At 44.8% G+C, this 21,817-nt stretch overlaps 1 protein-coding gene across 1 annotated transcript in view; it reads right to left on the bottom strand.

Moving 5' to 3' along the window:
* Nucleotides 1-2,593: 2,593 nt before the first annotated feature.
* The window catches only part of LOC128822719 (transcription factor BTF3-like), a 53,091-nt gene continuing 33,867 nt past the window's right edge, over nucleotides 2,594-21,817 (bottom strand). The window contains exons 3-6 of the mRNA XM_054004532.1: nucleotides 18,577-18,690; nucleotides 18,163-18,364; nucleotides 3,913-3,975; nucleotides 2,594-2,966 (exon numbers count right to left, since the gene is read on the bottom strand). Coding sequence (XP_053860507.1) covers nucleotides 2,920-2,966; nucleotides 3,913-3,975; nucleotides 18,163-18,364; nucleotides 18,577-18,690 — 426 coding nt within the window. The 3' untranslated portion in view covers nucleotides 2,594-2,919. The remainder of the gene's footprint in view (nucleotides 2,967-3,912; nucleotides 3,976-18,162; nucleotides 18,365-18,576; nucleotides 18,691-21,817) is intronic.

Below are 21,817 nucleotides of genomic sequence, written 5' to 3'. Positions count from 1 at the left end.
ATTATTTTTTCCAGCCTTTCAGGCTTGACACAGTAGTTTTTGAAAATGTTGAGTTCTCTTTGGATGCCAAGGACGGCATAGTGTTGTTGTTAGTTCTGCTTTTCTTCTCTGCACAGTCTGCAACATGCTTAGAAACAAAACACTACATGGTGTGGTGCAGTGTCTTCTTGAGGAAGAAGAAAAGAGAAGCAAAGCAACAGCGTCCGTGTCCGCACAGAATGCCACAGAGGAGAAAAGAACCCAATGCAAAACAACAGCATTCATGTTTACGCAGACTGTCACAGAGGAGGAAGAAACCAAAAGCAAAGCAACAGTGTCCATGTCTACACAGACTGTCACAGAGGAGAAAGGAACCAAAAGCGCCACCAGCATCTCCACACAAACAGTCACTGAACCAGAACAGCCTGAACCAGTAGCAGTTGCCCCCATTCAGAAGAAGAAATCAAAGAGCAAATCAGTCCGCATAGTGACTGACAAAGATGTGGCAGGACCTTCACACCCAGCGGAAGAGACAGAGCAAGAAATCATCACTTGGTCTCTATCCCTGGGTGAGCTGTGTGACCTGCGGAGGGAATTCACCCGCCAGACGAATGAGTCCATCCTGACCTGGCTGCTTCGTACCTGGGACTCTGCAGCCAATGACACCATTCTGGATGGAAGTGAGGCCAGGCAACTGAGATCGCTGTCCCAGGATGTGGTCATTCACCAGGGGATCGAGAGAAGCCAAAAAACTCTCAGCCTCTGGCAGCGACTGCTGACAAGTGTGAGGGACACACCCATGGATCTGAAGGCAGCACAGTGCTTTCTTGCCACAGCATGCCACAGGACCTGAGGAATTTGAAAATTCTCCAATCAAAATCTAATTCCAAGTTGCTTCTCTCCAAGCCTTTTGACAAAAGCACTTACCAATGTATTTTCTTATGGGTGTGTTACTAAAATATTTTTACTGGTCAACAAAAGTTTAATAAAGGTATACTGTATTTCAGAGTTTAGCAAACAAGTTGCTTTTTCTGATTTACCTAATTATTTTTGCAAAATTGACTGTGCAGCATGTGATCGCAGGTGTCATGAACTCTGCCTCACCAGTGAGTAAGCTGGGGGTACACAAGAAGTTGTGTGGGACAGCTGGGACAGCTGACCCCAACTGATCAAAAGGGATATTTCAGACCATATGGCTTGTGCTCAGCAATAAAACTAGGGCGGAGGTTGGTGGAGGTACTCCTGCTTAGGGACTGGCTGGGCATGGGGCAGTTGGTAAGCCACTGTTTTCATTTGCATCACTTGTCTTTCTTGGGTTTTATTGTTCTCTCTCTGCTATTTTTTCCTTTTCCTTATTATTAAACTGTCTTTATATCAACTCTCAAGTTTTCTCCCTTTTACTCTTCTGATTTTCTCCCCCATCTCACTGGGGAGGAGTGAGTGGCTGCATGGGTCTTAGTTGCTGGCCTGGGTTAAACCACAAGTCGGTCATGGAGGCAAATGAAATTTACAGAAGCGAGCATCTCTATTCATAGAGAGTAATAATATACATGGGAAATAATTCTACCAAGGAGAAAACAAAACTTTATGCATCCACTTTCTAATTGCTCAAATTCTACTTTCTCACAGCTAGGCAATGGCTGAAATAAAAACTGAACCAACAAAGACAACAGTGAAGAACCATAAACAGATTTTAAATCAAATATTAACAGAAGTAAAGATGCTGTCTTGAAAGCAATTCTTAAGGAACATAACTTTGGATCTACACATTTCCATCCAGACAGGCTTCAGTCAAAGGGTCACAGGTCCTGCTAGCAAACCTGCTTCAGCATGGGCTTCTCTCTCCACAGGTCCTGCCAGAAGCCTGCTCCAGTGAGGTCTTCCCATGGGGTCACAGCCTCCTTTGAGGAATTGCACCTGTTCCAGGATGTGGTCCTCCATGGGCTGCAGATGCATGTCTGTTGCCCCATGGACCTCAATGGACTGCAAGGGGGAGAGCCTGCCTCACCCTGGGCTGCAGGGGAATCTCTGCTCCAGTGCCTGGAGCACCTCCTCCCCCTCCTTCTTCTCTGACCTTACTGTCTGCAGTTGTTTCTCTCACATATTCTCACGCCTCACTCCTGGCTGGTGCTACCCAGCTTCTTCCCCCCTTCTTAAATTTTTTGTCCCAGAGGTGCTACCACCATCACTGATTGGCTCGGCCTTGGCCAGCATCAGGTCTGTGTTGGAGCCAGCTAGCATTGGCTCTGTCAGACTTAAGGGAAGCTTCTGGTGTCTTCTCACAGAAGCCACTCCTGCAGCCCCCTCAACCTTGCCACGTAAACCCCCTACAATCATAAAGTAGTTGTAGAATACAGGTCTCTTTCTTAAATTCAGTAGATTACAAGGTGTCTTAGGAACACAGTGCATGTGCTCTGACCCACAAACACTAGGAATTCACCAATTAAATCTTAAATGCTCCATTATGTACTGAAATTTTTTTAGAAGCCAGTTTTCTAACAGAGCAGAAAGGAAGATGCTCTGAAAAAAAAGCAAGACCTTTTATGATTGCTTAATAGTTATGGTCAATTACTTTTTCTTGCTTTTCTGACAAAAAGCCACACCAGAAAGTTCATTTTATATTCTTTATTGTATGGCAAAGTTCATTAAAGATGGGGTTTTGCTTGTAGACAAGTTGCTCAAAATTTGTGTCTAGGTAGAGATTGATTAGCAATCTGACTTATTTCGAAGCATAGGCTTGTTAAACTAGGCCACAGAAACAATACTGTGTACAAGCAATAACTGAATAAGAGCTGCAGGTTCAGGAGTTTCCAAATATTACACATCTTGAGCCCTCATCAGGAAATAAAAATGAAATCAAATAAAAGCAGTCACAATATAAAATAGCAGCTCCATGTAGCTTTTTCAAGTTTTAATTTTATTCACAAAGTGTCACTTAGTTCAGTTTGCCTCATTCTTTGAAGCTTCATCAAAGTTTTCAACAAGATCTAGAAAAATAAAAATGTTGAAATTCAAGTCTGACCTACTTCAGCTTTGCCAGTTCCCTTGCATCCCCTCCCTCCCCCCCTACCCCCCCCCCCCAAAAAAAAAGTTCCAGGTCATATTAAGTGGTTACATGGCAAAAAAAACTAAACAAAAACCGCTTATAAAATACAAACCAAACAACATTTAGGAGTTTCATGGTTCATTTTTCTTGTTCAAACAACTAAGTTTGAAATAGTTAATTATAAAGCACAATTTTAGGAGCATTTAACTTCACCATATCCACAACAGAGCAGTGATACTGAAAAGGCAGTTTCTTAGTACTCTTCTTATTGACTATTAAATAATTATCTTAGATATAGCTATTATTCCTACATGGGACAAAAATGCTAGCTCAAACCAATGATCCATCTAAGTCTCTTATGGTATCTGAAAACAATACTCACAGAAATTCTATAAAAGAATCACAGAATGGCCTGAGTTGGAAGGGACCTTAAAGATCATTTAATTCCAACCCAGACATGGGCAGGGACACCTTTTACTAGACTAAGCCCCTTCCAACCTGGATTTGAACACTTCCAGGGATGGGGCAGCCACAGTTCCTCTGGACACCCTCCAGCACCTCGAAGTCTTTCTTGGAGGGCTCCAAAACCGGACACAGTATTCAAGGTGCGGCCTCACCAGTGCCAAGTACAGAGGGACAATATCTAAATAGTATCTAATTAATATCTAATGCATATCTACCCTCTTTCAGTTTAAAGCCATCCTCCCTTATCCTGTCACTCCATGCCCTTGTAAAAAGTCCCTCTCCAGCTCTCTTGCAGCCTCCCTTCAGGTACTGAAAGGAATGACCAGTCAATACTCTTACTGTCCTTGGCCCAATCTTATACTGCATATATTATGTCTCAGCAAAATTCACTTCCTTTTCCTCCACTGCATGCTTGTTCTTACCTGGAACTTCATCATCGTCATCATCATCACCACCAGTAGCGAGTGGTGCTTTTCCATCCAGAGCTGCAAGACCAAGCAGTTCAAAAGCATCAGTCAAGCTCACCATAAGCATCTTGATAACAAAGGTGCTTTGCTTTTTGAAAATATTATCAAAGAGTCTGAGCTAAATTTCAATTCTCTATCCAGTTCCCCTGCTAAATAAAAATCTACAACTAATTATATGCTACTAATAATGCTCAAACAGACCAGCTGAAAAATGAGAAGATCCATGCCAAACAAGTTTACTACTCACCATCTTGGTACTAGATATATAGAGTGCCCTGCATGGTAATATTTTTCAGCTAAAAGCACAGAGACTGATTTTACCAATTTCCCTTAAAAGCAGCTTGGTTTATTGATTACTCAGTGGTTCTTGAGGCTTACATATTTTACAACATTAGTAAGTTATAAGGAAATCTTAGGATCTTATGATCCTGGGCCTTCACGAAAACTAGGGTGCAATTGTGAAGCTGCAAGTAGACACATGACTAGAGACTGTTGCAGTGTGATTTCATGGTTTACCCCTGAACCCCAGTTTCTCCCCTGAAGATTTCCTCTTAGGCGTGTCAGTCACCCCTCCTTTCCCCACCCTGACCCCTGCCAAGCACTGTCTGTCACTCCTGAAATGCCAGAAGAGCATCGAGTGATTGGGCAGATTCAAAATATTCCCTCTACCCCCAGGAGCCATTGGGCCATCCAGGTGTCCTTTGTCCCTTGAGACCTCCTCTCCCATACCTGGTTGGTGGGCTCCCTATCCCTTCCCTCCTCCCCTCCTCAACAGTGGAGCTCTCGGAGCCTCACAAGACCACGGAGAGACTTTATGGCAGCTTGGCGTTCACTGGCAGAGCTTTGAGGACATAGCTCTCCAACAGAGACTTTGGAATTTATTCCATTGAAGACTCGTGGATGTCCTGAGCCTCTGGGAAGCGCAGCTCCTTTTTGATGAGCCAGATCTTCCGAGAGGGAGAATAGGGTAGCTCCTCCTGCCCTGACGAGTCCTATTTAGGTGAAGACCCCGCCGGACCAGGACACCGACTGCACCGAGTTGGGTGGGCACATCCGGTTGTCCAGAACACTGTTCACAATTAATTTTCTGAAATGTTCTTTTGACAACCTGAATCTGCCCATCGTACACAACTTTGGGGGGAACAGTCAGATGTCAGTGAAAGAAAAGCCTCCAGTCTTAGTAAAGGACCCTGAGACTTGGAAGACAGTGGGACCTTACAAATTAGTTACATGGGGGTGTGGATATGCCGGCGTGTCCACCCCCTCTGGTTTAAAGTGGGTTCCATCCAAATGGGTAAGGCCCTACGTCCCCAAGGTCTCAGGGAAGTCTACAGAAGCGCCCCAGGTTTCTAATGCTGCCTGGAGGAGATGCCGCACATGTTCCTTGGAAGAAATTCCATTTACACCTCCTATCTGGAATAGTTTGTAATATATTTCTGTCTTAATTTTCCTTTTACCGGTTTAGATCCCGCTGTTCGTGTGCAGTCTTGAGACACCATGAGACCGAGTCTGCTCCTTGTCCTACTCGCGATCATTCCACCAGCGATCTCCTGGATAGTCCCTCAACCCAAAGCAAACATATGGACCACCTTGACCAAAGCCCTTGGACAGCATCACATCTGTCTCTCCACAGCAGCAGCCTCTGACCCCCTGTCAACTTGCCTGGTGGGAGTTCCTTTTAAATCCACAGAGTTCCCAAACGAAATGTGGAATGCTTTAAATAAAGTTAACTCACTCACACCTCCTCCTGGTCGCTACCCTGCTAACAATCCTCTACTGTTTTGGCAGGAGTGGGCAAGACAGTTAATGATGCCAAAAAGGGAGCCACAAGAATTCCATCTCTTGGGCTCCATGAATGCTACTTTTTGCATTCACTTTAAATTTAATCCCCGGTTACCACATTATGAAGTTGAACAGAACACCTATCCTCACCCTAGCAACCCACACTACACAGACAAAAACTGGTGCAAAAATTCAGTCCTAGTCATGCACTCGTCAAATGATTGTAATATATGTTATGGAATAATTTGTGCTTATGTAAAATATATCTATGTAATAAATGGTGCTTGTACGAAAAATTCTTAAAGTATTAAACCACAAGCCGCAGCCGGGGAAAGGTTGCGAAACCACAGATGGCAGCAAGCAGAAAGACCTCATTTACAAACGAAAAAGCGTGGCTCTGTGTGGAGATGGGCCCTTTCCTGGACCATCCAGGAGACACCCAGCGATGAATACACGGGAGATATCTATGATCAAGATAGTCAGAGTCGTCAGGAGCATCGTCAGGAACATGCATCTCAATACCAGGTTCCCATAACTCAACATCAGCATTCATCACTTCCCAGAAACAGCTTTGTCCAGCCCAGCACAGAGAAAAGGAGACCCCATGAATATGTAAAGCAAAGAGAAGAATAGGAGAACCTCTGCCTCAGGCAGAAAAAAACTGTATAAAAACTGACTGGACAGAGACAGCATTCGTGAACAGAGGGGATCTGATGCGGTAGAGGTCGGATCAGTGTTCACCCAGCGCCGATCCCGGGCTTGGCACTGTCCTTTTGATTGAGGCTATCTAAGACCGAATCTCAGTCACGAAATAAAAATCTATTTTATTAATTATTAATTTGGCTTGATCATTTTTACCTATAACATGATGATTATAAGTCCCGTGGGCTCCCAAAAGGTGTGTTTTTAATATGTGGAGACAGAACATGGGCAGGCCTCCCCCCTTGTCTGCTCAGAGGTCCATGCACCTTTGGCAAGCTGAGCCTGTTTACCCCAAATCGAACAAAGCTAATGCATTGGCAAATAAAAAACAATACACATAAATTAGCTATCCAAAAAAGGGACCTAAGGCAATTAGACCCAGACTGTAATTCGGAAATTGTTCACTGCTCCATATTTAAGGCCACCGCAATTACAGTCCTTCTGCTGTGGATCTCGGCAGCAAAAAGCATGGGACAATTAGACCGATTGGAAAGTTGAGTTGCAAAACATGCAAACCTCATTTCTGCTGCCCTGCGTGACCTCTTATCAGACGAGGAAATTGCCAGGCAAGCCACCATTCAAAACAGGGCGGCCATAGACTATCTGCTCCTCCTGTACAAACATCGCTGTGAAGAATTTGAAGGTCTCTGCTGCCTGTCTTCGTTTGAAAAGACAAGAGTCTGTGAAGGAAGGCAAGGGCCTCCCGTGAAATGGAAAAGGTAAACCCCCTCCCTCCAAATTACCACAATTTCAAAATAAAAAGGCTCTCAGGCAAAGATATGGGAATGGGAATAACAGTTCTTTACTAGGAAAAAACCTAAATTTAAAAAAAAAATGTAATTAGTACAAACAAAACTACTGATAGAGTCATAAACCTGACACCCTGAGGAGTTGAAGCGATGATCCAGTAGAAGGGTGTAGTTTTCTCTGAAGGTCTGGTGATAAAGTAGATGGGCCTGGTCTTCCTCTGGGAATCCAGTGAATAGGCTGAGTTGCTGTCTCAAGAAATGCTGATTTTATGCAGGTAGGGATGCTTGGCTCCTCCCTCTGGGTGGAGCATCTCACAATAGGATGATGTAACTTTCTCAGTCATGCAGTGAGCCATTCAATGGCACATTAACAGAAGATATCTCCCCGGAGGGAGACATTGTTCTTGGAAAAGATAAGAAAACTGCCCAACAGATGGCAAATAGAATATATGCTTATCTTACAAGCCAGGACATTATCCACCCCTTATTCTATTTCCATCTGCATCACAATGAAATTTTACACCCAGTTCTCACTTAAGACTAGGTTTCCCTGTGGTACACAATGGGTTTCCCCATCTTTCTGCATTACCCACCAAGTGTAACCAGGTCCTTGAGCAAAAACAATCCCACGGATGGGTTGGTCTTTGCCTGAGGTGGGATTAATCCAAACAGTTTTTCCTAAAATACCTTCCATATGTACCACAGGGACTTTATCTCCATCTACTGTGTGCAAGGGTTCTGACTGGGCAGGACCAGCTCGATTGATGGACCCTTGGGTGTTGACCATCCAGGTTGCTTTTGCCAGGTTCATTTCCAGTTTCTAAATGTTCCCCCACCAAGTGCCTTCAGGGTAGTCTTAAGGAGTCCATTGCACCGTTCAATTTTGCCGGCAGCTGGAGCATGATAGGGAATATGATATATCCATTCGATACCATGTTCTCTGGCCCAGGTGTTGATAAGGCTGTTCTTGAAATGGGTGTTGTTGTCAGATTCAATTCTCTCAGGTGTGCCATGTCTCCACAGGACTTGCTTTTCCAGGCCTAAGATGGTGTTCTGGGCAGTGGCATGAGGCACAGGGTAGGTCTCCAGCCATCCAGTGGTGGCTTCCACCATGGTCAGCACGTAGCGCTTGCCTTGGCATGTCTGAGGCAGTGTGATGTAGTCAATCTGCCAGGCCTCCCCATACTTGTACTTGGACCACCATCCACCATACCACAGGGGCTTCACCCGCTTGGCCTGTTTGATGGCAGCACACATCTCACAGTCATGGACAACCTGAGAAATGCTGTCCATGGTTAGATCCACCCCTCGGTCTCGTGCCCACTTGTAGGTGGCATCTCTGCCCTGAGGCATCGTGAGCCCATCGAGCCAGGAACAACTCCCCCTTATGGTGCCAATCTAAGTCTATCTTTGACACCTCTATTCTTGCTGCCTGATCTACCTGCTCGTTGTTTCGGTGCTCCTCATTAGCCCGACATTTGGGGACATGGGCATCTACATGACGGACTTTCACCATTAGTTTCTCCACCCGAGAGGCAATGTCTTTCCATATATCAGCAGCCAAGATTGGTTTTCCTCTACGTTGCCAGTTGGCCTTTCTCCACCTTCCCAGCCAGTCCCACAGAGCATTGGCTACCATCCACGAATCGGTATAAAGGTAGAGCTTTGGCCACTTCTCCCTTTCAGCAATGTCCAGGGCCAGCTGAACGGCCTTGAGTTCAGTGAGTTGGCTCGATCCACCTTCTCCTTCGGTAGCTTGTGCAACTTGTCGTGTGGGGCTCCATACGGCTGCTTTCCACTTCCGGTTCATCCCTATGATGCGACAGGAACCGTCAGTGAAAAGAGCATAGCGTGTTTCTTCTGCTGGTAGTTGGTTATATGGCGGAGCTTCTTCAGCACTTGTTGCTTGTACCTGCTCCTCGTCGTCAGTGAGACCAAAGTTTTCACCTTCCGGCCAGTTCGTAATTATCTCTAAAATCCCAGGGTGATTCAGGTTTCCAATACAGGCGCGCTGGGTGATGAGGGCAATCCGTTTGCTCCATGTGGCGTCAGTGGCATGGTGGGTAGTAGGAACCTTTCCTTTGAACATCCACCCCAGCACCGGGAGTGAGGGTGCCAGGAGGAGTTGTGCTTCTGTGCCAGTCACCTCCGAGGCGGCTTGAACTCCTTTGTAGGCAGCCAAGATTTCCTTCTCTGTGGGGTGTAGTTGGCTTCAGACCCTCTGTAACTTCGGCTCCAGAATCCCAGTGATCGGCCTCGAGTCTCCCCAGGCACCTTCTGCCAAAGGCTCCAGGACAAACCATTGTTCCTGGCTGCAGAGTAGAGCACATTCTTGACTTCTGGTCCCGTCCTGACTGGGCCAAGGGCTACAGCATGAGCGATCTCCTGCTTGATCTGGGTGAATGCTTGTTGCTGCTCAGGGCCCCAGTGGAAATTGTTCTTCTTGCGGGTAACCAGGTAAAGAGGGCTCACAATCTGGCTATACTCAGGAATGTGCATTCTCCAAAAACCTATGGCACCTAGGAAAGCTTGTGTTTCCTTTTTGCTGGTTGGTGGAGACATCGCCGTGATCTTGTTGATGACTTCATTGGGAATCTGGAGCCATCTATCTTGCTATTTCACTCCCAGGAACTGGATCTCTCGGGCAGGTCCCTTGACTTTGCTCTTCTTGATGGCGAAGCCAGCTTCTAGCAGTATCTGGATGATCCTCTCGCCTCTTTCAAACACTTTTGCTGCTGTGCTCCCCCACACAATGATATCATCAATGTATTGTAGGTGTTCTGGAGCCTCACCCTTTTCTCAGTCATGCAGTGAGCCATTCAATGGCACATTAACCGAAGATATCTCCCCGGAGGGAGACATTGTTCTTGGAAAAGATAAGAAAACTGCCCAACAGATGTCAAATAGAATATATGCTTATCTTACAAGCCAGGACACTGCCTCAACTTGTCATCGAAAGCAGAGAACGTCCATGCCACGATTGACAAAGTGAAAACCATGGTGAACGACCTCAAGAAAGAAACAGACGACTGGCTGAGTGGACTGTTCAAGGGCTGGGGACTCTCAGGCTGGTTGGGATCTATTCTGAAAACTGTGGTTTTAGTACTGTTTCTTCTAGTTATTGTTATTGTTGTTGTTAGCATTGTTTTTGGGCTAATCAGGCGCATGGTTTGCAAGTTAATTTCAAGCTCATCTTCCCCTCCTGAAATCTACCATTTGGAAGCCCCTAGTGCTCCAATGGATGACCTGGAAGCCTCAGTTGAAAATACTGACCCTCCTGAAGGAGAGGAACCAACTTACCAACCGTGGTTTTGCAGGCATTCTGCCCCCCAAACCCAGTCCTCTTCATTTTAAACCAAACAAGGGGGAGATGTTGCAGTGTGATTTCATGGTTTACCCCTGAACCCCAGTTTCTCCCCTGAAGATTTCCTCTTAGGTGTGTCAGTCACCCCTCCTTTCCCCACCCTGATCCCTGCACTGTCTGTCACTCCTGGAATGCCAGAAGGGCGTCGAGTGATTGGGCAGATTCAAAAGATGCCCTCTACCCCCAGGGGTCTTTGGGCCATCCAGGTGTCCTTTGTCCCTTGAGACCTCCTCTTCCATACCTGGTTGGTGGGCTCCCTATCCCTCCCCTCCTCCCCTCCCCGAGGTAAAAGGGAGAGCAACCAGGTGGTCCGGGAGTTCTGCTTGGAGCCGTTGCTGGCTTCAGAAGTCTGTGGGCCAGAATAAAAGCTCTGGATTAAAACTCTCCATCAGAACCGACTCCTTTCCTTCACTCTAGCCTTAAAAGCCTCTCCAGCAGAGGGAAACTGAGGGAGCGGACCCTCTATGAGAGGAAGCTCCATTCTGCCGCCACCAGAGCTCCGGCATGCCTGGACTTGTCTCCATGCGCCCAGCTGCAGCATCCAGCTAGCCAAATGTGTCTCTGGGGTGAAACACCACAGTTGCCGCTATTTGGTTCAGCTGCAGGGGCTCGACAAGCCAAGGCACTTCCCATCCTTGATAATGGTAATACCAAGAAGAGACAATAAAAGATATTGTTCCTTGGCAAAGCCAGAGGAATATGGAACTGGATACACAATTTTATACTTCAGTGGTTAAGGTAACCACATGTCCTGGTCCACATCTCTACTGACTCAGTAATTTCTTAACTATTCCCATTGTATTTGCCAGTGCTAGTGAGACTTAACCCTGTCCACTGTAGTAGACCAATGAGCATCTGTGAAACTGAAGCAGTATAATGCTAAGAAGAGATATCTCAAGTCCTGGGGTGCTCGTGCCACTACTTTTACTGCTATTCTTCACTGTACTACCTTGAGAATATGAGACAGCTTAGCCCACAACCGCCATTTAATCCTAATTAATCCTTCTCCATTTTCAAGAAAAACATGAGCAAAGAGATGGGTTTATACTAGACTTCTGAAATTGCTGCATCCTGATTTCTAGAGAATGAAAATAGATGAATGCATAAACTTTGTTCTGAAAGGGCTTAAGGACAAGGTCACCACTGTCAGTGACCCATGGAGGTCCATGGTGGAGCAGAGATCTACCTGCAGCCTGTGGAGAACCCCACACCAAAGCAGGTAAATGCCTGAAGAAAGCTGTGACCCTGTGAAAAGCCTGTGCTGGAGCAGGCTCCTGGCAGGATCTGCAAAGAGAGTATCCCATGCTGGAGCAGGTTTGCTGGCAGGACCTGTGACCCTATGGGGGAACCATGCTGGAAAAGCCTGTTCCTGAAGGACTGTAGCCCATGGAAGGGATGCTGGGGCAGGGGAAGAGTGAGGAGAAAGGAGTGGTAGAGACACAGCATTAGGAACTGACCACAACCCTCATTCCCCGTTCCCCTATGTCACTCAGGGGTAGAGGATAGAAGAGTTGGGAGTGAAGTTAAGCCCAGGAAGAAGGGAAGGGTGGGGGGAAGAGGTTTTAAGATTTGTTATTATTTCTTATTATCCTACTCCAATTTGATTGGTAATACATTCAATTAATTTACCCAAGTTGAGTCTGTTTTGGCCATGATGGCAATTGGTGAGTGATCTCTCCCTGTCCTTATCTCAACCCACCAGTCTTTTATTGTATCTTCTCCTCATCTTGCTGATGGATGGGATTGAGAGTACATCTTGATGGGTACATGACAGCCAGCCAAAGTCAACCCACCACAGCAATCTGCAGGCAAGCTTAATGTGGCAGCATTTAGCCAGGCTTTTAGCACAGTTGGAAAATGGGCAAGCTATGGTTAAACCCTATAAATCCCTGCAACTGCATTTGTTGTCATTAAGATACACCTAGCTTATCTTAAGCATTATAACCTAAAGGGCTCAAAGAACAGTTGCTTCCAAAAATGCACCACAAAAGCAACTTGCCTAGCTAGTCTGCATATGTGGTATGATGTCTATCATTAACAGGCATAATAACATTCCCACTGTATCCAAAAAGGCTTTTATTTAAAAGTGTTATGTTTCTTTGCTTACATAAAATGACAAGGTTTCAGGTAGATGTGCATTCTCCTAGAAAATATACTGGTGCATTTTTGTGCATTAATATATATATTTTTGAAGCCACAAGTCCCCCTTGGAATTTAACTTACAGTCTGCTAACATAGTTTATCAAATATACTCTATTTCTTAATGAGAATAGAAAGCTACAGAAGTGAGACATAACTGAAAAAGAAAAGGTAAAAGCCATTCCATGTTTTGAAACAAATCAGTGTCTAATTTACAAGGTACAAATAATTTCAATGCTTTATACATGGAGCAAATATAATGGGAGTAGAGGGTCTGTCTATTCTACAAATGTGAGCAGGCTGACACACTAAAGCAGAATGATAATCCATCTAGTTTACAGTTCCTGACAGAGGTCTGCCTAGACACCAGTGTAGATGTGCACGAGGTCACATCTAAGGAAGTCTGAATTTTGTATGCTGGTGGAAGAAGAGGACTCAGTGAATCCTGGAACCTGTAGGCTACTCCAGCTTCTACCAACAGTAAAAACACACATAAAACATCTTTAAGGCTATCACTCTTGGGTAGGAATTACTGGAGCATGAAATGCTGCAGATGTGCATGGGGACTGTTTATCCAAATGCCACCCCCAACATATGCTAATTGCAAACCCTGACTGCATGAGCTAGCTATAATGGTTTTACACTACTCAGAAACTTCCCTAAACCAGAAAGAACTGCACCATCTCCTGATGCCTAACATTAAAAGGTGCAAGTCAGCCAGAAGGGGAATAAATTAATTTTCATGGGGCTCAAGTAACCAAGCAGGGCAAGAGTGTCCTGAGTAATAAGCCAGCTGGACTTATAAACAGAACTTTAAACTAGATTTATTGGAGGAAGGACATGGTTTTCTAAGCACTTGAGAAGAGCCAGGGGCTGCCAAGGCATGAGGAATAAACAGAAAACACCTGTGAATTGCCTCAAGGGAATTAGGGTGAGCTCCTCTAAAAAGGGGACGTGGCTGACAGCCCAGCTGAAATGCCTCTATACTTGTGTATGCAGCATGGAAAACAAACAGGAGGAGCTGGGAACAGCTGCCCAGATGGAAAACCATGACCTGATTGCTATCACAGAAATTTGGTGGGATGAATTGCATGATTAGAGTGCCATGATTGATGGCTATAAACGATTCAGAAGGGACGGACAAGGAAGGAGTGGTGGGGGAGTTGCTGTCTATGCCAAAACCAGGATTGATTGCATGAAGTGATCTTTGAAGAACAGCAATACGCAGGTCGAAAGCTTATGGGTGAAAATTAGAGACTAAGTCAAGAAAGGAAACTTTGTGTTTCAACTGCAGCCTTCAAATAAAGATCCCCTTTTATATTACCTCCTTACTAAAAATATCTTGAGTTTCATTTCCAGTTTGAGAAAAAGGCAACAGCAGGAAGCATCATGCTCACATGCCCTGATCCTGATAGGGATCTTTAACCACCCAGATATCTGCTGGAAAAATGTCATAGTGAATTGCAAGCAGTCCGAGAAATTAGTGGTGTGATGAAGTGAGTTGACTGTGGCCAGACACCAAGTGCCCACCAAGCTGCTCTATCACTTCCCTCTTCAGCAGGACCTGAGAGAGAAGAAAATAAGATGGAACAAAACTCATGGGTCAAGATAAAGGCAGGTTAATAAAGCAAAAGCAAAGGCCACATGCGAAAGCAAAGGAAGACAAAAGATTTATTCTCTACTTCCCATCAACATGCAATGTCTGACCACTTCCTGGGACAAAGGCTTCAGTATGTGTAGCAGTTGCTCCAGGAGACAAATATCTTAATAATGAATGTCCCCTCCTTCCTCCTCCTTTCTCTTAACTTTTATTGCTGAACAGATGTTAATATCCTTTTGGTCAGTTGGGATCAGCTATCCTGGCTATGTCCCTTCCAAAGATATTTGCCCACCACCAGCCTACTGTTCTTGGGGGGTGAAGAGGGGGTATTGTTGGAGAGACAGCCTCAATGACAAAGCACTGGTATGTGATCAACACCTTTCTAGCTAGCAATACACAGCACTGTGAGGGCTGCTATGGGGAAAGTTGACTCCGTGTCAGCCAGACCCAATACAAGTGCTTTGAGGACAACTTCCTAGTACAGGTGATGAAGAGCCCAACCAGAGGAGAGGCACTGCTGGACCTGTTGCTCACTAATGCAGAAGAACTTATGGCCTTAACCTGAGACATGAGATTCAGATTAGATATTAGAAAAAAAAAAAAATTACTGTTAGGGTGGTCAGGCATTGGAATAGGTTGCCCAGGAAGGTGGTAGAATCACCATCCCTGGAGGTGTTTAAGAGGCATCTGGATCTGGTGCTGGGTGATATGGTTTAGGGGTTACAATGGTAGTGCTGGCTTGACAGTTGGACTTGATCTTAAAAGGTCTCTTCCAACCTTGATGATTCTATGATTCTAAAGTCTCTCTAATGCGGCTCTGCGTTGTTTTTCCCCGGTCCCAGGCAGCTCTGGAGAGCCCGGCTAAGGCGCTGCTTCTCGGCGGGACCAGGGCTGTCGCAATTCCCAGGCGCTTCTGCTTTCCACGTGCCGGGGTGGGGCTGGCCGCCTCTGCTGCCGTGCACGAGGGGCGAGACAAAGAGGCAAAGGAATTGTCCACTTGGTCCGCGTGGTCAGCTGGAGAGCTTTTATTGTTGCGTAGAGCTGAGACGGAGAAGTGTGACCCACTCCCAGCGCCGCGTGGACAAAATGGCCCTGGGACTGGGGAGGCATGGGATTTTATAGGGGGGCGGGACGAGGAGGGCAGAAGCCCTCCCGCTCAATGGGGACAGGCGCCGTGGCGGTGACGTGGACCACGGCGACCAATGGGGACGCGACAGGGGCGGACACGGGGCTCTGGGACGGACGGGGACGCGGGGATGGGGTAACTGACAGGGAAGTTTCAGGAAAGAATGGGGAGTGGTTACTGGAGTGATGTGGAGAAGCTCCAATGGCAGGCAGCCTGGAGCGAACCATCACGGGGGGAACAGGGGTGTACAAAGGGGTACACAGAACCGGCTAACTAACACATATCAGAACCCCTAATCTGAATGCAACCCGGGATGCAACACTCTAACTTATTGGAGAGGTCAAGATTGGAGGCATCCTGGGCTGCAGCCATAATGCCTGGATAGAATTCTTAATTTTGAGGGGTACTGGATGGGTAAAACAGTAGTTAGGACCCTAAACCTCATAGAGGCAAACTTTCAGCCATTTAGAGCACTATTGCGTGGGATTCCTTAGGAAACTGCCCTCAGAGATAAAAGAGCAGGGAGATATTTATGTCATGTTTATATCAGATTGCTGCCTTAATTCAAACCACAGGAGTTGTATGACTTGAACAAGTTTCTCCATTCTTTCCCAGCAGCAATGACTTACACCATGACAAACATTCTTGTCAAGTCAGACACAGCCCCACCCTTTCCCAGACAAAAGTACAACTTTATCATAACTATAGCAAAGCTATTATTTGGAACAGTATTATTCCACATATAAAAATGTGATGAAGTGAAAAAAAAAGAACAATTGTAGCAGAAGAGTGGCAGGCACATTGATTTGAGGCATCTGTTACAAGCATTTGTCCCTGGGACAGGTGGCATCCAAAACAACAGGGAGGAATTAACATGAATCATAGAAACACAGAATAGTTTAGGTTGGAATGGATCTTAAAGACCACCATGTTCCACCCCCCTGACATGAACAGGGATATCTTTCACTAGACCAGGTTGCTCCAAGCCCTGTCCAACCTCACCTTGAACACTTCCAGGGATGGGGCAGCCACAGCTTCTCTGAGCAACCCATGCCAGTGCCTCACCACCATCTGAATAAAGAATTTCCTCCTAATATCTAATCTAAACTTGCCCTCTGTCAGTTTAAAACTGTTACCCCTTGTCCTATTATACATTCCCTGATAAATAGCCCCTCCCTTAAATAAATAGTTGTCTCACCTTTTTATAAGAAGAGAGATCTTAACAGGTTCATTTTAAATCCTTCAAGTTTTCTTTCTTTCAAGCCCCACTTCTACCACAAGGAAGCCACACAGCTGACACTAGGAAGGAGGGACCTGAGCTTCATTGGGAAAGCAGTTTACCTCACCTCCTGAACACTACTTCTAGCAGAATTTTTTTCAGTGGGAAGTTGAGAGGAGAGAAGCATCATCAGCTTTAGGAATAGAGTCTATCTTTGCTCGCAGCAAAGCACAGAAAGAAAAACCGTAACAATCAAGTTCATAACTGCCACAAGAAGCAGAAAGTAAGTAGGAAAACCCTACATGCAGGACATGAAATATGGTCCTGATGCCTTGTAGTGGCTACCTAGAACAGAGGCTAGACAGAGTTAAAAGAATAAAGTGGGTATTTATTAAAGGCCTTCAATAGATACACCTTGGGCAGTGCAAAAGCCTTGGAGAGACTACACCCAATATGGACAACAGTCATGACTTTTTCAGACAGATATAAGTTTGGTCTATTTCCATATCAGAGGTTAGTTCTCCAATTATAGCTTTAGGTAATGAAATCATAATGCCCCGGTTTGCTTCCCCCTCCCCCCCCCCCCATTCACATTTGTTTATACTTTTTGGGGCCTGAGGCAGAGGGTGTCCTTGGTTCTCAGGCCTGGAAGGATTGTTTTGTCTGACAAAAATGTGAAGACAGCTTACTAACACTCTATATGGAGTTCAGAGTTATACACTAATGTAGTACAGGATCTGAAAAACATAAATGCTAAAACTTAAGGCATCAGTCCCAGTATCAACAAGCCTGTCTTCTGCTCCCAATTCTTACTCTATAGCAGCAGCAGCACCACCTTTTCCAAACACCAGATACTTAGGTCCCTCCTCTACTTTTCCCATATAGTTTTAGGGAGAAAAAGTGTTCAGGTTCTTTCACTAATTTAAGGATAGAATATGAAATTGGTGTATCTAGCTTACTGATCATGCCAGTCCTGTTCGCTACACTGTTCTACACACACAGAAATTATAATATATTTCCTTACAAATGCTATATAAATGCCTCTTAGCTATCAAAAAGCCCATGCAAGAAATAATGCCTTCACCACACCTGTGAGGGAACAAAGCAGTAGCAAGATGTCTGTCCTCAAGTCCCTCTCCCTATTGTTTATGTTTCCATTAAAAGTGTCAAAACAGACATACCTTCTTTTAAAACCTAACTTTCTCAGAGTAACTCTATCTAGCTTTAATGAACTAAGTATGCCAAAATATGGTAGCCACAGCAAGTAGTAAACTACCATGAAATCAAGTCTGGCTACAATTTTCTAGTCCTGGACCAGCTGCAAGATATGCTGAGAAACAGGTGCCTCTGCTTTATTCTGTTATATTCATTGTTGGATTTGAGCTATAAATAAGATTTAAGTGTCTCATTTCTTCAGCATTTTATAATATGCTTGCAGACAGTAAGAGTGCACTGAATTTCACTGCAGCTATACAAATAAGCCCCATAGCTGCCAGCAGGAAATGCATTCAAGTTTTAACTTACATTGCTTGGGTAGGGCTTCTGCCAATCTTCTCAGGCTAGTCAAACTGTCAGCTCCAAGCTGATTTAAGATGCTAGGAAGCATTTCTGTCAGCTGCTTTGTCTCAGCATGACCAGTGATAGTGAAAGTGTTAGCAGCCAGGGATGCCTGAACTTTAGGGTTATTGAAGTGAATGACTGTTCCTTGGCTGGTGAACATATTTACCTGCAAGGGGAGAAAACAAAACCAAAACCAGTATTTCAAGCAGTTTAGCATGATTTTTCAGTTTAACAGGAAACTAGTTGAAGTTCCTAAAGCTCAATTAAGCACCTCTAGATAATTTACAGGCAAGTTTAACATGTTACTTAAAAGGAAATTATGTTTTATACATTTTATATTTCTATATAGAAAAGCATTTTCCCCTTTCAAGCAATTACCTCTTCGATTCCAGAAATATTGTTGACACCCAGTTTCTTCAAAGAAAACTGAAGTTTCTTGTCATCTGCTGTAGCTGTTCTATGGACAACCTTCTTCTTTCTGCGGGCAGTACCCTTTGCAAAAAAAAAAAAAAAGTTATGAATTAATATTTAATTAGTTGTTTGCAAACTCTAATTCTTGTGGCCATATAACTACTCTTCAGCCATCTACAAATCAATTTTGTATGCAAAGTTCTATTTCTGTGTTACAGCACACACAAACCCACTCCTTCAACTGCACTGCAGCAGTCTTTTCCTTGCTAAAGCAAGCTGTGCTGGTTTTGCATTGATTTGTAGTGTTATAGAAACATATTATAATACTGACTTTTCACAAATATTAAAATGGATTCATATGTGTATTGTTAAAGTAACTTTGATATAGTTTTTATTTCTGTTATTAATTAAGCTTAGACATAGTAGTGAAATAGCTATGCTTGTGCTAAAATGCCTGCTTGAATGGGATAACATCCAATGAACATATGAAGAAGACACCTGCTACAGATATGCCAACTAGCAGCACTCACCATCTGAAGACAGTGTGGACCAAGGCCCAAAAACTGGAGGTGATAAGAATGGACTAAAACCACAACCAAGGAATATGCATGCTCTAAAAAGGCAGACTCAAGGAGGACCCATGCTAAACAATTCTTGGAACGTGTAAACTAGTTTGGGGAAAAAGTTTACTATGCATACGGGTCTATGAATATGCAACAGGCTGATATAAGGGAAAAGGTATTTAAGGGGTATGCTGAAGATAACAGTGTGGCTGAGTGCCGAGATGCACCTGGCCATAATAACCTTAGCTCTAAGGTCCTTGTCTCCTATTGTCCTTTATTAAACTTGTTAAATTTTCACGGGAGAGTGAATGTGTTTTTCACAGTAGTAAAGAGGGAAAAATGTCAACCACAGAAGTTATTCTCTATGAGGACCTACTAAGAACTTCCTCCGTGCCTGACAAAACCAAACAGTGAATAATTTTGAACATTAGCAACCTGTTAAGCCACTTAAAAGAGCTGAATCTACCTCTGTGATATACACATTTAAAGATGAACAAAGCCCGATAATAGCTCCCTTGCTTCCAGCCTTGAAGAGGTAACTGGGTGCCAGTAAGACTGGCCCCACTCTGCCGCGGCCCACACGGCCTGGCTAGGCCAGGCCAGGCCCCAGCGGTGGCCGGGCGGGAGGTGGGGAGGCCGCGGGGCCCCGGCCAAAGCTGGGCCGGGACGCGGCTGCTAACATCTTGCTGACACTAAAGCCTGCCCCCGCCGCCGGCCCGGGCCAAGTGGGGGCCCGTCAGGTCCCAGGAGTAGCTCCGGGTCCCCCCGCTCCACTTCGCCCCAGTGCGGCCAGGCCAGCCCACAACTCAACTGAAATTCTGCCACTACTGAGTTTCACCAGAAACTACTGAAGCGATACGCGGAATAAATAAATAGACTCCATAACCTGGGGTAGTTTTGAAGTGGGTATGTATGTCAGCACCTGGCACAAGTGAGATAGCTCTCCAAATCTTGTGCCCCGAGCCTCAGTCTGACCCACACCTTTATTCCCAAAGATGTTCCATATGCAATACATTGCACAACTTTTTCATGCATATTCAACTCCTGGCCCCGCCTGTCCTCGCCTCTCATGCTAAATAAGTCCACGCCCTTCTGGGCACGCGTGGTTTGCTGTGGTGGTTGTACGGGGGTCTCTCGGTGGTCCTGAGGCTGAAGATTGTGGTCTTCCTCATGATTGAACTTTTGAACTTTTCCTCTCTGCGCGTGCGCTTTCAGTCCTTTGGTGCTTATCTGAGTACGTCTGTCAGTCTTGATAGGCTTGGAGACAGAGGAGCTTCTTTATCTGGGTTCTTTGCCTCTTCTGGTATTGTTCTTTATGCAAGAAGCTTCAGAAATTTGCATTTTCCTATGCCCTTTGTACCAGGCAGAGGTTTCTTAAGTAAAAGGTTAAAATTCAATACATAACTCTACAAGCTAAATTATAAATGCTAAATTCATTTTGTTAACTTAACTCCAAAAATCTCTGTTTCACTACCTGGCAAAGGGAGGGAAAGCCATCAGCCTGCACCGTGCTACTGCTGAGTCCTAGCCTGGCTGCTGAGATCCTAGATTCCCCCCAGTGTAGCCCCAAAGAATCTTCGACCATAAACAGCTCCAACCACCACCCGGCAGAGATCACATGGCCCTCCGCAGGCCCTAGGCACGATATTAGCTCTTTTAGTGCACAGATGAAACCTATAAACATCAATGCTCTCTCGAGTAAGGAAAAAAAAAAATGAAGACACATAGAGAACAACATAAGACATGAAAATCAGTAAAGAAAGAGCCAAGCCCCAGATAAAAAGAAAATGAAGAGATGCTTTAGTCTTAAGCTAAAATTCTTTTGGTAAAGCCATGGTAATGTACTGTAATACACTAAAATATCCCTTTAATTAATGAAAAAGCATGAAGAGAGTGTTCAAACTACAGGCATGTATTGTAGCACAGGGTCCCCGACGCGGTAATGATTAGCACTGATTCCATGATTCCAGAAGGCTGATCAATTGCTTTATTATACTATACTATACTTATTAAGAAAAACTCACCACCCTTACAGACAGTCCAATACAGTCAGACTAGATTGGTCCTTGAATCCAAAACACCATCACCACTGGCCAATTAAGAAAACACCCTTTGGTAAACAAATTTCCATAACACATTCCACATGCTCACAACTACAGGTGCAGCAAGTGAAGATAAGAATTGTTTATCATTCTTTTCTCTGATCTTCTCACAGCCTTCCCCAGGACAATGCCTGGGAAAGTCGTGCCTGCTCTCTGTGGCCAGAGAGCTGCGGCCACAATTCACCCTTTTGTGTTTAAAGAAAATGGTGGCATTAGTAGTCCTCTGCAGGGCCCTTGGCAGAAAGGAGAACAAACACAGCTCAAGCTTGGCAATTTGCTCGTTGTCAATTAGAACGTCAGTCAGATGCTGACTTCGAATGGTCAGGGAGATTCTTTACCTGTAGAATATCTATTTCTATCATATCATTAAGACAAGGTTTACAATATTAGAAAACCAAACAACAATGCAATGAATGATCATTGTTTTAAAGTCCAAACAGCTGAGTTTCAGGAGAAGGTTCATTAGCTGGAGATGTTCATCTTTGACATCCCTGAATGTCCTTCTTGGTCCTGAAACAGAGAACAGCTGAATCCTCAAATAGA

Source organism: Vidua macroura (genome assembly GCF_024509145.1).
Source record: "Vidua macroura isolate BioBank_ID:100142 chromosome W unlocalized genomic scaffold, ASM2450914v1 whyW_random_scaffold_30, whole genome shotgun sequence".
Lineage (NCBI taxonomy): Eukaryota > Metazoa > Chordata > Aves > Passeriformes > Viduidae > Vidua > Vidua macroura.
This window is presented reverse-complemented; position numbering and strand designations above follow the sequence as displayed.